This window comes from Emydura macquarii, unplaced genomic scaffold (assembly GCF_026122565.2).
Source record: "Emydura macquarii macquarii isolate MOO-44397 ecotype Brisbane River unplaced genomic scaffold, CSIRO-AGI_Emac_v2 contig_1451, whole genome shotgun sequence".
NCBI lineage: Eukaryota > Metazoa > Chordata > Testudines > Chelidae > Emydura > Emydura macquarii.
The window spans coordinates 15,528,548-15,544,152 of NW_027131588.1; the positions used below are offsets into that span (position 1 = coordinate 15,528,548).

General features: G+C 44.8%; 1 protein-coding gene across 5 annotated transcripts in view; it reads right to left on the bottom strand.

The window, feature by feature from the left end:
* Nucleotides 1–15,605, bottom strand: part of PTBP3 (polypyrimidine tract binding protein 3) — a 97,535-nt gene that overhangs the window by 45,060 nt on the left and 36,870 nt on the right. For 4 of the 5 annotated variants that reach the window (XM_067553226.1, XM_067553224.1, XM_067553225.1 and 1 more), the window contains one exon: nucleotides 8,106–8,181. In XM_067553226.1, the coding sequence (XP_067409327.1) occupies nucleotides 8,106–8,130 (25 nt within the window). In that variant the 5' untranslated portion in view covers nucleotides 8,131–8,181. Of the gene's footprint in view, nucleotides 1–6,618; nucleotides 6,745–8,105; nucleotides 8,182–15,605 lie in introns of those variants that run through there. The other variant, XM_067553227.1, reaches the window with a different exon arrangement.

Consider the following 15,605-nt stretch of genomic DNA (forward strand, 5'->3'; position numbering starts at 1 on the left):
TCTAAGTGACACATAGATTAGATAGCTCTTATCAGAAACATCAGGATGTCTGTTGTGAGTAGCTAGCAAAGTATATTTTTTGTGCTTTTTAATTATATCTCTTTGCATAATAAGGAATACGATTCTACTACATTGCAATCTGAAGGAAGAAGCTATAACTACAAAACTTTCTTCCCATATTGTCACTGTCACAGTTCAGGGCAACTACCTATATTCCCCCTCCATGGTCTACCTAGGGCACCTACTTTTAGGCTTCTGGCTCTCAGCTATCCCCTTTTGGGTGGAGATTCTCCAGGCAAACCACTGACACAGTTTGTCCCAAAAGTTCATTCTTGTCTGGCACATTGCTCAATACAGTCCTCTGAAGTTCATAACCCTTCCATCCCCCCTAGAGAGGTTACATTCAATCGCAGCCCTCAGTAATACATAACCTTTGCATTTAATACAAAGTACTCCAAAATTTAATTCAGTAAGATTTCTCAAGGACATTGCAAGAAATTGACATCTGTCACCGTAAGCCAAAAAGATCTTTCTAAGCTCTGGCAAAGCAGTGTTACCCAAGTTTACAGAACCTGGTTTGCCAAAGGGGAAAAAGTTACAGTAACTAGGGTTCTTTAACATGCTACAGGTGGAGCAGATATTCTAAAATTGTTGGGATCAACGCCTCCGTCAGGGACACGCCACGATCGGTCGCCCAGCAAGTGAAGTGCTTCCACTTAGCTCTATAGGCCAATCTGGTCGACAGCTTCCTACTTTCTGGGAGTATGTGCTGGACTTGGGCTGAGCAGGCCTGCCCCTCCTGACTCAGCCATAGATCATCCATGCTGTCAGATGCAGGGAACTCAGCTCCAGGTAGAGCAAGTGACCTTGATCTTGAGACAAGAAACCCAGACGCAGTGGCAGGGTCCAACGCCTGGGTCCCGCCAACTCCAGAAGCATCCTGAACCAACGTTGCCGGGACCACGCTAGAGCTACAAGGATGACCCGAGCTCTGCCCCTCTTCACCTTCAGGAGAACTTTATGGATCAGAGGCATTGGCGGGAAGGTGTACAAGAGGTCCCCCGTCCAGGAGAGGAGAAAGGTGTCTGTGACAGAGCCCGCACTGAGACTTTGACAGGAGCAAAACCAATGACACTTCTTGTTGTCCCTGGTGGCAAAGATGTCCACTTGGGGAGAGCCCTCCTTTTGGAAGAAGCGGGACATTACCTCTGGATGGAGGGACCACTTGTGGCGAGAGCAGAAGGATCTGCTGAGTCGGTCCGTCAAAGAGTTGTGGATCCCCGGGAGATGTATTGCAATTGGGTGAAAGTTGTGAGTGGCACAAAAATCCCAGAAACTTTCATCTTTCTTGCACAGGGCTGGGGATCAAGCCCCCCCTTGTCTTTTGATATAATACACGGAAACCGTATTGTCCATGAGTATCTGCACCACCTTGTTGGCAAGATGTGGTAGGAAGACCGTACAAACTAGAGAAATTGCCCTGAGCTCCCTGATGTTGATATGTAGCCACAGTTCCCCTGAGGTCCACATGCCCTGGGTCTTTAGGGAACCCAAGTGAGCTCCCCATCCCCTGTCCAAAGCATTGGAAAACAGTGTCACCAATGGCTGAGGTGTCTTGAAAGGCATTCCCAATAGCACCCTACACGGATCTATCCATTGTACCAGGGAGGTAAGTATTTCCAGAGGAACCATAAGTATCCTGTCCAGGTGGTGCCTGACTGGAGAATACACCAACACCACCCACATCTGGAGGGATCTGAAGTGCAGTCTGGCATGGGGGACCACACAGGTGCAGGCTGCCATGTGGCCCAGGAGGCTGAGGCAGACCCTCGCCGTCGGAAGGGAGTGGGACAAAACACGGGTTATAATGTCCGTCATAACCAGAAACCTTGCCTCTGGAAGGAATGCTCTGGCTTTGGACGAGTCCAGGATTGCCCCAATGAACTCTATCCTCTGTACAGGGACTAATGTTGACTTTTGCTTGTTTATTAGAAGGCTTAGAGCCTGGCAGATGTTCTGGATTATCGTGATGCTGGCCTGGACCTGGGACCTTGACCTGCCCGATGAGTCAACGGTCCAGGTAAGGGAACACTTGCACCCCTCTGCTTCGGAGGTATGTCACCACTACTGACATGCACTTGGTAAAGACTCTTGACGCAGTTGAAAGACCAAAGGGGAGCACTGCAAACTGGTAATGGCGGTCCCCTACTGTAAACCATAGGAATCTTCTGTGGCCAGGGAAGATTGCAATGTGAAAGTGAGTGTCCTTTAAGTTGAGAGTGGCGTATCAGTCACTGGGATCCAGAGAGGAAATGGTGATAGCTAAGGAAACCATATGAAACTTTAAACTTTTGAGGTATTTGTTGAGGCATCTTAAGTCCAGGATAGGCCTCAGTCCTCCTTTTGCCTTTGGAATCAGGAAGTAATGGGAGTAAAATCCTCGACCTTGTAGGTCCTGGGGAACTTCCTCTACTGCCCCCACCTGCATAAGGACTCAACTCCTGCTCGAGCAGTTGCTCATGAGAGGGGACCCTGAAGAGGGACAGGGAGGGAGAGTGGGAGCGGGGAAGTGACGCAAACTGGAGGATATAGCCAAGCACCACCATACTAAGCACCCAACGATCTGACATAACGGTGGCCCAGGCAGGGAAGAAGCCGGCCAAACAAAAAGAAAACAAAAGGGGAGTTGGATCCATGGATAAAACTGGTAGGTCTCTCTCGGGCGCACCTTCAAAGCCCCATTTTCTGCCCCGATTATGGCAGGTAGGGCCCAGCTGTGGGCTGGCTGATGACGAGTGGCCCAGTGTGTCTCTTATAATTCTTCCCCTTATATGAGTCCTTGTGGGAGTAATCCTTAGACTGTTGCTGACGCGGGCTTGAAATGCCTCCTGGAGTAAGACGGGGTATAGAGCCCAAGAGATTTTAGTGTTGCCCTCGAGTCCTTCATGCCATGCAGTCTGGCATTCGTCTGCTCAGCAAAAAGGGCTGTGCCGTCGAAAGGGAGGTCCTGTATCAACTGCTGGACCTGTGACAGCAGATCTGTGGACTGCAGCCATAACGCTCATCTCACTGACACTGCCGAGGCCATTGACCTAGCTGCTGAGTTTGCCTTATTGAGAGCTGTATGCAGGGATGCTCTGGCTACTGCTCTCCCCTCTTCTACGACAGCCTCAAACTACTGTTTGGAGGAGGGAGTCAAAGAGTCCACAAATTTGTCTAATAACTGTCAGATATTGAAGTGATATTTTCCTAGCAGCGCCTGTTGGTTTGCCACCCGTAACTGTAAACTAGTTGTGGAATAAATTTTTTGACCAAAGAGGTCCAGTCTTTTCGCCTCTTTGTTGTTAGGGGTCGAGCTCACCTACTCCTGCCTGTCTCTCGTTAGCGGTGGTGACCACCAGGGAGTCTGGTGCGGGGTGGCTCTAGAGTTATTCGAACCCCTTTGCTGGAACATAGTATTTTTTTCTCTACCCTTTTCGACATGAGGGGCAGTCAGACTGGGGTTTGCCACAATTAATTATAGCTAGCTTAGCCACCCCTTCATGGACCAGTAGGGCCACTCTACTGGGAGCTGCTGAGGCCAAAGAGCTCATCCACTGGCTCATTCAACTCCCCTATCTTAAAGCCCACGTTAAGGCGACCCTTTTGAGCAAGTCCTGGTGAGCCCTGAAATCGTCCAATGGTACCATTGATGAAGGGCCTGCAACTGCCTCATCTGGCAACAACGCTGAGGAGTCCGGTAGCTATGGGGGGGAGAAGGGAGGTGCCTCCGCTCTGGGAGGGCTAGATTCCCATGGGGTCGAGTGCTTGAGCCCTCACTGTCAGACTCCGAGTCCAAATGCAGTGCCGAACCTGGAGGGATGGGAGGACTGCGGCACCAAAGTTCCTCTCCTGGAGCTGGGCTGCAGAATCCCTGAGTGAAATCTCCACCAGTAGAGCCACGGTCCAGGCCACTTACCTTGTGGTCACGCTCCCACTGACGGTGCCATAGGGAAGCTGGGCATCAGTGCCGCAGTCTGCCTGACGTGAGTAATCTCCTCGCTGTCTGAGGATGTGCAGTTACCTGATGGCCATGGCAGCGCGCTGTTCCAGCACCAGAGAATGGTGATGCATGCTGTGACCTGCTCTTGTCTCCCTGTACAGACTAGGTGAGCAGGCCCGCGGTGCTGGGGAGACATGCTGCGAGGTCAGCAATCTGCATCACTCCAGGGGGGTCCATCGTGGTGTTCCACCCAGTGCGGGCCCTCGGGACACCAACGGCAGGAGCCCGGTCTAACACTGTTGTGACCTGGACAGCGTGGTCTCTACTCCAGGAATCACCTGCACAGTGGTGAAAGGTACCTCAAAAGAAGGGGACTGCCGGGCAGATCTGTCCCTCGATACGTTGCCCGTTGATGCCAGCGCCGAATCTCAGAGCAGCCTACTATCTCTTGGCGTCGGTGACATGGGCAATGCCAGGAAGTCTTTCACAGCCTGGAAAGCCTCTGGGATCAATGGCACCACCAGATGGTGAGGGCCTCTACCACTACCCAGAGTCAGTGGAGAGACAGGTGCTGGGGTTGATGCTTGCAGTGGCGAGGGACCCCTCTGAGGCACGAAGGATTGGTGACCCGACCCAGGTCTCACCTGGTCCCCTTTCCTTTCTGAAGGGGAGTGTCCCCACTCCATATGAGTCGTCTTCTGCCTCTTCTTCGGTGCCTCTTCTTCGGTACCGGAGATGGTGCTGAGATGAGGCAGAGGGCCCCGGCGGAGCACTTTGCGCTGAGGCCGTTGTGCTCGGTGCCTAGTCAGATCTACCAAGCTCCGACACCGGTCTAAGTTCTGACTCCATGAGGATGGCCTTAAGATGGATATCTTGTTCGTTCTTAGTCCAAGGGCGAAAACTTTTACAGATTTTGCACCTGTCACTGATGTGCACCTCTCTCAAACACTTTAAGCAACTTTTGTACAGGTCACTCCTTGGCACAGGCTTCTTACATGAAGCGCAGGGTTTAAACCAGGGGAATGAGGCATGCCCCAACCCTGGGTTTCTAATAACTAACAGCTGGAACCAACTAAACTAAAGTACTAACTATTAACTAACAACTAGAACAAAGAAAAACCACTAGTTTTAGCGAGGGAATTTGGCAAGAGGCGTTCCAGCACCGTCTCTGGTGGCAAGAAGGAATTGAGAGCGAGGGGGAGCCGAAGGCATCTATATGCGGGAGCATATGCACGCCACTGCAGGGAGCATTAGAGTCGGTTCCTACAGGTACTACTGAGAGAAAAAAGCTGTCCGGTACCGGTGCATGTGGCGCGCGCGCACACCTACTTTGGGAATGGACATGAGCAAGCACTCAAAGAACTTCAAAATCTAATAAATTAGCATACTAATTAAACTAACTGAAAACTAATTATAAACCCTACAGTAATGGCTATGGGGAATCAGGAAGACACTCTGGGCTCTGATTTGCTACCACAGGTGGGACTAAAAAGGAACTGAGTGGCAGATGGGACTGCTCTTCCCTTTATTACCCTTGCTGCAGAAGGCACAAGGATGTACAGAGTACATGAACAGCCCCAACATACACAGCTGGCTAAAAGATTTTGAGCACACATGCACAGGATGCAGACACCTACAGTGTGATCTGTGTAGACAAATGATCGAACAAAAGCCTTTACCAAATAAAACTATTAAAAACATTCATTTGGGATCAAATTGTGTCTAAACTGGCTAATTTATCTTTCCTTTACTGCTTAAAGAAATTATGCAGCTAAATACAGACTTCAAGTTGATTTAAAAGCTACTATTAACTTTAGGAGAAAAATAATAGTTTAAGAGCTGAATTCTTGCAGCACTTCAGATTCAAGTCAGTAAATCATAAAAGTATTAAAGCACAAAATTAGCACCTATTCCATCATTAATATGAAGATCTAAGATACTGGAAATTGTCACTTTTTTTCAACCATTAAGTCTGAGAAGTATTATGACGTGGAGAGCTAGTCATGCTTTATTGTACAATCTACATGCCACAGTTTGGGGATAACTGTACCTTTAACGCCCTCTTAGGTCTCAGGCCTTTAACTGTCACCTCTCTGGGCATGGACTCATGTCCTTCTTACTTTAGACTGGGATTTTAGTCTTGCAGCCCCCCCTGCAATTCTCTGTGATTATCTTAGCAGATCTGACTTAGCCCAGCATCCAGTTTCACTCTTCTTTTGCAGGGTCTAAGACCTTGTCTACACTTACCTCCGAGATTCGGCGGCAGTCAAAGGGAGTTACACAAACTACGCAAAAAACTTGCGTAACTCCTGTTGACTTCTCTGTTTCTCTTCTGCGCACCGTCTTCGCTGCACTGCGCCGAAGGGAACTGTGTTCCCGTCAATGCAGCACTATGCCACTTGTGAAACTGGTGTTAGTACGTCGATTTCTGGATCGACTGAGCGGGTCTTCACTGACCGCTCAGTCAATCCAGAGAAATCGATCTGATGGCGGCGACTTTGCTGCCATCAGTGTAGCCATAGCCTAAGACAGTAGTTTACAAGTGATTAGACAGCTTTGACAAAGCAAAGTTGACTTATTTTAAGGTAAAAGCCATACAGAGAAAACACAAAACAATAAAAGGTCTGAACACGTACTAAATGTACCAGAAGTTGTCCATCTGCCACACAGGGGATGCGGTAGATCAAAGTCCTCCCGGTCCTTTAGCAGGGATCCGTCCCCCTTGGTCAAAGGGTCATGTCCATTTGTTGCATCAAAAAATGAAGGCCCCTCAGTCAATTTAAACACAAACTTCTATACCAAAAATATTTTTGTTCTCTTTGGGTTCTGGGATCTGGTCTGAACAAGTTTATGCAATCCTCTGTAAGGGCAGTTGTTTATCTGTCCCAGAAGTAATTACCCCCACTGATTTAGTTCCTGGAAGAGATGTGATAACCCTCCCTCACAGAGTTGAATACAATACCTAGTTCACAAAGATAAATATAACATGTATAGATACCATTTATAAAGGGGATTCAATAGCATCAAAATACAGGTAACATTAATAAATAATACAATAGCGCCCAAATATACTGCATGCGGTTGCAGTATTTGTCACAATACAATCTTGCCCACTTTCATCCCCAGATTTCCCTTCTTCACAGTTACCACTGTAGTCCCCCTTATCTCTGCAAAGTAAAGATTTATCCCATGGACTATCTTCCCAAAATGACCGGAGGCAGTGCAGAAATTCACTGCCTCATGACCAAAAGCAATGAAGCCCATCTTTTCTTCTGTTTCTGTCTTTATCTCTATTCTTAATCCTGTAAACTCATCTTGTCATTCCTCTCACCCTTCTACAACTGACTCCTCCACTGAGCCAAAAAACCCACTCATTGCTAAACTTAGGTTTTTTGGATGTGTATGTCAATGAGCCTCAGGTCACAACCACATTTTGAAGTGGTCTCAAAGAACCAGGCCTCTTCAGCTAATGTTGCCTGAGAATTATTCTGGTTTTGATCTCTGTCAATCTTCTGAATCACTCTTGTCAACAATGGAATGGGAGGAAGGCATAAAGAATGGGCACCTGATAAATTCTAGAGATTAGTAGTTTGATCATGCCTATTGACAGGAGGTAATCCTTGGCCCATTAAGTCAATGAAAGTTTGAGTAACTTCACCAGTGACTAAACAAAATGGTTTCTGATGTTTTTAAATTCAGTTCTGTATTTTTTGTATTAGTAGTAGTTGTAGTAGTATGCCCCACTGTTCTGAAGTAGATTTTTGTCCAGGTTTCAAGGGAACAGGAAACATGTCCACAAATCAGAATAGGTTTCTCAGGTTCTGAAGGGGGAGAGTGGGGCATGTAGATTAGTTCTAAAATCCAACATCACTCTGGAAACTGCCAGAAGGGTCATTACAGAGTGAATCAAGGCACTTTTGTTCCCAAAGGGCCTGAATTTGATGTCCCTGCAGCAGTCCAAGACTCTGGGGGGGGGTGGGGGAGGGGGCGCGCGGCGGCATCGCCTGCTGCTCAGTCACACAAGAATATGAAGGAAAAAAAGAAAATTAGATTTCCTGAAACTGTTACATTGATAAGCAATAAAACCATGGTAAAATCTTTAAAATTATCTTCTTAAGTATACCTGTAGCTGGAGTAGAATTGCTCATGGTAAAAGGCCCGTTAGTGATACCAGAAGAAAGAAGCTCATCAGATCCACGCTGAAAGATAAAATGCAAGATTATCAGCAAAGGCACTTTTGGGTAACAGTCCACCTTTTAATATAACTAATGAATGACTTTCATCACTGACTTTTTTCTTGGATTTTTACATTTTACGTTTTTTTTAAACACTACCCACCACACATTTATATTGAACAAAGAGCACTGATATTTCAGCAACAAAGAGAACAAATGTACATGTATGTGTCATCAGCCAACCACACAACTCTGGTTGATCATTACATTTCAAGGTGCTAACGTTTTCTGAAAATGAGCCTAGCTATATTATACTGAAGAACAACTAATTTATTGCTTATTCTACTACAATACAGTTTATGTTTAATTTCAAGATAACCGGCATTTAACTATATGCAAATGTATTTGATCACATCTAGCGTAAAACAAGTCTACCAAGAAATATCTAAGGACTCAACCAAATATCAATTTAAGCAACCCAAAAATGATACACTATTTAGCTGTAAACGTATCACTAGTCATAGAAGCCATCATGTCTGTTGCACATTACAACAGTAATATTCTATGTGAATAAGTTCATTATGAAGAATGTTGCTGTACTTCCAGTAGTCGCTTTAAGAAGTTGATTTAAACAGTTAGTATTATTGCACAACCTATCTGATTTCAGTCCATTTTGTGACCAAGACCTGCAAAAGTTACATTTTTAAAAAGATTTTTTTTTTGGGAGAGGATTGTGGTGGGGTATTCACCCCGCTCTAGCGTGAAGAAGTTAATGAAGCTGGGAAGGGATGAATTAAGCAGATAAATCACAGCAGATGCGAATTAGATGACCTAAGCAACCCCAGATTGAAGGAGCCCATCTGAGAAGAAACAGGAAGGGCTAATATAAAGCTAGGAGGTTGGCAGCAGAAAAGGGCTACAGGGAATGCACCTGCAGCCACACCCTGGATTCTAGAGAGGGAAGGAAGGAAACCCAGGAGGAGAGTAGAAGCATCAGGGACTGCAGGAGCTGAAGGAAGGGTTTATCCAAAAGAGTGATGGAGTGAAAGCCTGAGATAGATGGAGTAGCAAAAAGTTCAGGAAAAGGGCAGCAAGACTGAATCTCACAGACCTTGGCTGCTGATCAGAGGGACCCTGAGCTAGAAACCAGAGTAGGGGAACCTGGCCTGCCCTCTACCAGCCACTACGGAAGTGACACAGTCAGGGCAGAGAGGAAGAAGACTGCCATTTTGGAGAATGACACTTTGATAACTTCCGGAAGGTGAAAACACAGTGACCTGACTGGAGAGCCAAGCCATGAAGACAGCACACTGAGTCAGAGAGAGAGAGAGAGAGAGAGAGAGAGAGAGAGAGAGAGAGAGAGAGAGAGAGAGAGAGAGGGGTGGGCAGGGCATGAACAAGCAACAGAATGGTGAGACTTGGGAAGCAGCTAATCTACATAGCAGCTGTGAGAGAACTCCATTACAAGGAGAATATAGACAAAGGAATGGTTTAGTTGAAAATTTAAATCCAAAGCTATCCAAGACTCTTTTTAAAAAGGATGCTTCTAAATCAGAGTTTAATGCCAGAAGGGAACACCAAATCATTTAGTCTGACCTTCTGTATGTCACTGGACACCAACACCTTCCCAGCACCTGCACACTAAACACAACAGCTGAAAGTAAACCAAAGTATTACAGCCCACAGGAGATTAAACTCTTGTGTGGCACATGCCGAGAATAGGGGGGACTGATGGGGCACCATTGCCCCAGACTTCTGCAATGGCAGGGAAATGATTACATAAGATATACCCAGATAATCTTGGCGAGAAGAAGGTGAACATTTCCCCTCTTTGCCTCTTCCCTCCGCCCCGAGATCACTGTCAATCTGACCTGGGGAAAATTTCTTTCTGACCTCACATATGATGATCAATTAGACCTTGAGCATCTGAGCAAGAACCAGCCAACCAAGCACTTGAGAGAGTGCTACCCAGAGCACAGGCCTTCCCTCTCCAAAGTCCCATCTCCAGCCATGACCACCCTGATGCTTCAGAGGAAGGAGATTTAAAAAAACCAGAATATACTTGGGGGCAGAAGGGAGAATCTGTTCCTGACCCCTACAAGTGGATGGCTGAAAACCTGAAGCATGATCTTTTAAGGACATAAGACAAATCGGAAGTAAGCTCCTAGGCTGATTAATCCTGCCCCTTACCCTCACAAGCAAACCCATCATACAATCACACTCTTAAATTTGTTCGGCTCTTAAAACTAATTAAGCTGCTTTCCCCCAAAACTCTTATTGGGAAGCTGTTCCAAAAATTCACTCCTGATGGCTAGAAACCTTTTAATTTCCAGCCTGAATTTGTTCATGGCCAGCTTATATCCATTTTTTTCTTGTGCCAATATTGCCCTTTATCTTAAATAGATCTTCACCTTCCCCAGTATCTACCCCAAATGTATTTTATAAATATATTAAATACAATAGCTATCTTAAAGGTAATTTTTTCAGTTTATAAATTCAAATGATTTTGCAACAGCATTTTGCCCTTTATAAGATGAAAAAGAGGTAATTTCTCAAAAAAGTTTCACATTACAAAACTTCTTCCTTTAACAAATGTTTAAGAAAAGAGATGGACCAGCAGATGGACTCTGGGCCTCTGACTCAGTAAAGCACTTAAGTACATCACTTTAAGCACACATTTAAGTTCCATTCAAGTCTATCGGACTTAAATACGTGTTTTTTCACATTTCCAGAATCAGCTCCTGTACTACAAAGCTTCCAGAATCTTATGGAGAACAGTGTAACTGAATTGGGATGAAGTTTTAAACATATGCTTTATATTACACTTGTCCTTAAGTGCATCGCTGAACTAAGGCCTGGATCATTAGAGGAAGTGCGTTCAAGAGACAAATGACCCTTCATCAAAAGGGCTCTGGCACAAACCTTCTGATATTTAAGTGTAGGCCAGAATATTACCTTATTCACCTCAGCTGATCTTAACTGCTGCCATCGCACATGCTAAAAAAAGACAGTCTCCCAACTAGCTAAGAAAAAGCCACACATGTCTTTTTAGATCAGGGGTGTCAAACACATGGCCCGCAAGCCTGGTTAATTTTTGTGGCCTGCACCACTGGCCCAAGTGCCCGCAGCCCCCAGAGTGCCACCAACCCGGTCCACATCCCGAGCTCTTCCAGCCCCCGGAGCGCTGCTGGTTGTGTGGCACCCCAGTGCCCTCCAATCCCAGCACCAGTCCGCCCCATCCACACACTGACCGGTCCGACCTGCCCCCAAAGCTGTCTCAAAACTGGAGTGAAGCGTGGTGAAGTTCATCTATATAAGCTGGCCAGCCCCCAGGCTGGCTGGTGGCCGGCCCCGTCCCATTGCTGGAGTGGCACACAATTTTATTTTAGTCTGGTGAAGCTCATCTATAAAAGAGCAGGCTTACGGCATTTATTTTACTTTCTGTAAAATTTAATATGTTTGCTGAAAATATGTTCAGATGCCCCCCAAAACTAGAGGTGCAGGAAGTGCATAGAAAATTCCAAAATCGCTGGACAGATGAGTTGTTTTTTTTTTTTTTTGACTGAATATGATGGCAAGACATTATGTCTAATTTGCAGTTCTTTGGTTGCTGTAATGAAAGAATATAACATACAACGACACCATGCACAAAACAAAATATTCTGAATTTACTAGTAAAGATCATGCTGACAAAGTTGCAAATATGAAAGAAGCTATAGAGTCTCAACGAAATGTTTTTCTTAAAATGAGGGGGGAGGAATTAAAGTGCTGTGGAGGCCAGCTATGTTATTTGCAAAGAGATTGTGTGTTCCGCCAAGACATTTTCAGATAGTGAATTTGTTTAAAAATGCATGCTTAAAAGCAGCCGATGTAGCATGCCCTGAAAAAAAAGATTTTTTCTAGCATCAGTTTGTCTTGAAACATGGCTGCTGAGCGAATAACAGAAATGGCAGATGATATTAAACTGCATCTTAGGAAAAAAGCCAAGGAGCTTTGTGCAATTTTTTTAAGAGGGGTAACAAAACTTTAATGTTGTTGAAGAACTTTTAAGTTTGTCAAGCATGGACAACACAACCACAGGACAGGACATTTTTTTTAAACTTGAGGACATTTTTTTTAAACTTGAGGAAGCCTTGAAAAATGCAGAGTTACCTTGGAAGAAACCAGCAGGCATTACAACAGATGGGGCACCATCTATGACTGGGAGAATTAATAGATTACCCGGCAGATGGCAAAAATTAAATAAATGCAGAATCACCAATTTTCTTACACTGCATTCTGCACCATTACATTACATTCTTACATTGCATTCTGCATTGTGTGGAAAAGTTGCAGAATTAGAACATGTAATGAGGATTGTTGTTGTGTGTGAGAATTTCATCCATAGTCGGTCTTCTCAACACCGACAGTTTCATGCCTTATTAAAGGAGTTGGAATCACAGTATGATGATTTGCAGTATTTTACCCAGGTACGATGCCTAAGTTGTGGGACAGTGCTGAAGAAATTTGTGTGTGTCAAATAATACAGGACTTTATAGCAGAAAGGGGGAACATCTTGCGGAGCTCAGTGATCCGCAATGGTTACTGGATCTTTCATTTCTTGTTGACCTCACGGAGCAAATGAATATTTTAAACAAGACGCTCCACGGACCTAAGCAGATCATGACACAAATGGATGAAGAGGTGAGAGCTTTCAAAGTCAAGCTCAATTTGTGTCAGCAACAGGTGTCAAATGGAAATTTCATTCACTTCAGTGCATGCAGAGAGATTCAAGACTTATACAAAGATACTTTTGGAGATGAAGATTACAAGCTCTACAGTAAAAAATTATCAAACCTAACCAAAGAATTTGATTGCCGATTTCAAGACTGTCTCATCGAGACAGGTTTCAGCTGCATGCAAACTCCTTTACTTTTGATGTAACAACAGCTCCGCCAGATCTTCAAATGGAGATAATCGAGTTTCATGCAAACAACATCTTAAGGATAAATTCAGTGAAGTGCCACAACAAGATTTCTACCAATATGTTTCATTCAAAGACTTCCCCAAATTGGCATATCTTTTTGGAAAAATCCTGAGTCTCTCTGGAAGTATTTATATTTGTGAACAGCTCTTTTCTACAATGAACCTAAACAAACAAACAAACAAAAAAACATAGATCAAGCATTACAGATGAACATCTGGCTGCTGTGCTGCAAGTGACAACCTCTAGGGACTTAGAACCAGATATAAAAATATTGGTGCAAGAGAAGAAGTCTCAGGTTTCTGGGCAGAAGTCATAAAAGGCTAAGTTAATTTGCATTTTCACTCAGTAAAACTTAATTTTAGTTGAAATGTGGTAATGCATTATGTACTCTGAAATCTGTTTTATATTAGTAGATATTTCAAATGAAAGTAAAATATTTAATTTTTTAAATTTTATTATAAATAATAAAATACAGTATTAAGCATGTATGGAAAGTGATAGTGAAAGCTGCACCATTGTGCCGTTCCCCCCCCCCCCCCTTTTTTTTTTTTTTTTTAATCAGTGAGGCCAGCCAAGTGAACAATTTTGTCTTAAATTGCCCTTGTGGCCAGATAACTTTGACACCCCTGTTCTAAATCAAAGATGACATTTTTGAACCACACCCGGAAGAGAATAAGAGGCCACTGCAGTTGCAGAAGAGCAGGTGAAAGATTTCCTAAAACCAATACTGTTCAACAGGCTAATTCATTCTGAACCAGCTGAACCTTCAAGAGCAGTCCCAACTAGAAACCATTATAATAATCTAGTATAGAAGACACAAATGTATGGATTACTGTAGAGACAGAGAGTTCCAAAAGAAAATGTTATCATCACCTGGTCAAATACAAATGAGAGTCAAGGTGGATAACCAATGTCACCTGAGATTTTTAAGGGCAAATGCATGGGGAAATGCTCCAAACTGCAAACCTCTGGGTGACACGAATAAGACCTGATCTACACTGCTGCCCATGATTGACAGGAGATATGGAAGCTACATAATGTACCATATTTCCCCATGTATAAGACGCTCCCATGTATAAGACGCACCTTAATTTTCGGGCCCGAAATTTGAAAAAAAATGTATTACATCAGCGGTTCTCAACCTTCTTTCCCCCGGGTACCACTCGGGCCAGGTACAGTCGGGTCAAGTACCACTTGACCCGACTGTACCCGACCCGAGTACCACTCGGGGGAAAAAAAGGGATGGGATTTGCGGCGGGGTTTCGCGGCGGCGGCGGGAGAGATTTCCGGCGTGGCTTCCCGGCGGCAGGGAGAGATGGGCGGCGGGGTTTTGCGGCGGAAACAATACCCGCCGCCGAAACCCTTCCGTCCGTTCCCCTTCTTCACCGGCAAAGCTTCGCAGGGGTGGGAGGGAGGGCCCATTCAGCGGCAGCGGCGCGCGTACCACCCGGCCCTGGGGTAAGTACCACTGTATAAGACGCACCCAGTTTTTAGACCCCAAACTTTTTCGAAAAAAGGTGCATCTTATACATGGGGAAATACGGTAGCTTGCATATCTCCCGTCGACTTATTTATGTTGTTGTACCACAGCATCTTCACTGCGCTGTGTCAATGGGAGTTGCCCTCCTATCAACACAGCCTTACTCCTTTCGGGGGGATGGCTTAATGGTGTCAACTGGAGAGCACTTCCAGGACTGATTGAGCAGATCTCCACAGTCTGCTCAGTAGTGTAGACATACCCCAAGTCTCCTTTGGGCAGCCGCCATTCCTACCTTACTCCCGCCCACCCAGAATCCCTCTTCCCTCCCTACCAACTGCATCTCAGCCAGAATGAGCATCAGCCAGTTTACTATCACCCTAGTCCCATTCTTAGACAGGCACTGGGATAGCATAGACACTGCACCCTCTGGGTCTGATAATGCTGTGTGACGTCTGAATACGAGTACCACAGACTAAACTATCTCATATCCCCAGAGGCTAACAGAAAATGAACAGGAAGGGTAAAAAATAAAGCATTGTACAAACTTGCAAAAGATTTCTCCAAGCAGAAGAAGAATTGCTTCTGGCAAAGAGATTTTATGACAAGTTTCAAACAAAAGTAAGTTTCAATGCTGTCTCAACTATAACAGGTTGAGAGGTCACCATTACAATAATGTAATGCAGGGAATGTTACTCAGAAGCATTTTATATCAAACACAAAAACTGGCTGTTCTCTAGAAATAGATTCAGGCCAGTTACTCAGGAGAGAGCAGTAGTTAAAGTTTTCCAAACATGCATTTGCTGCTTCATTAACAGGTTATGAAAATTTGTACTAACGGGATCTTGAAAATTCACATAAGACGTTCTTCCAGTATAAATCTTAGCATGAAAAAACTAAATGTCTGCATTAATGAGTTATTCACGTGTCCTTCATGGCAGAATATTATTGCCTGATTTTAAGAGGATTAACGTTATTGTTTATATAATGAAAGTTATAGGCTCG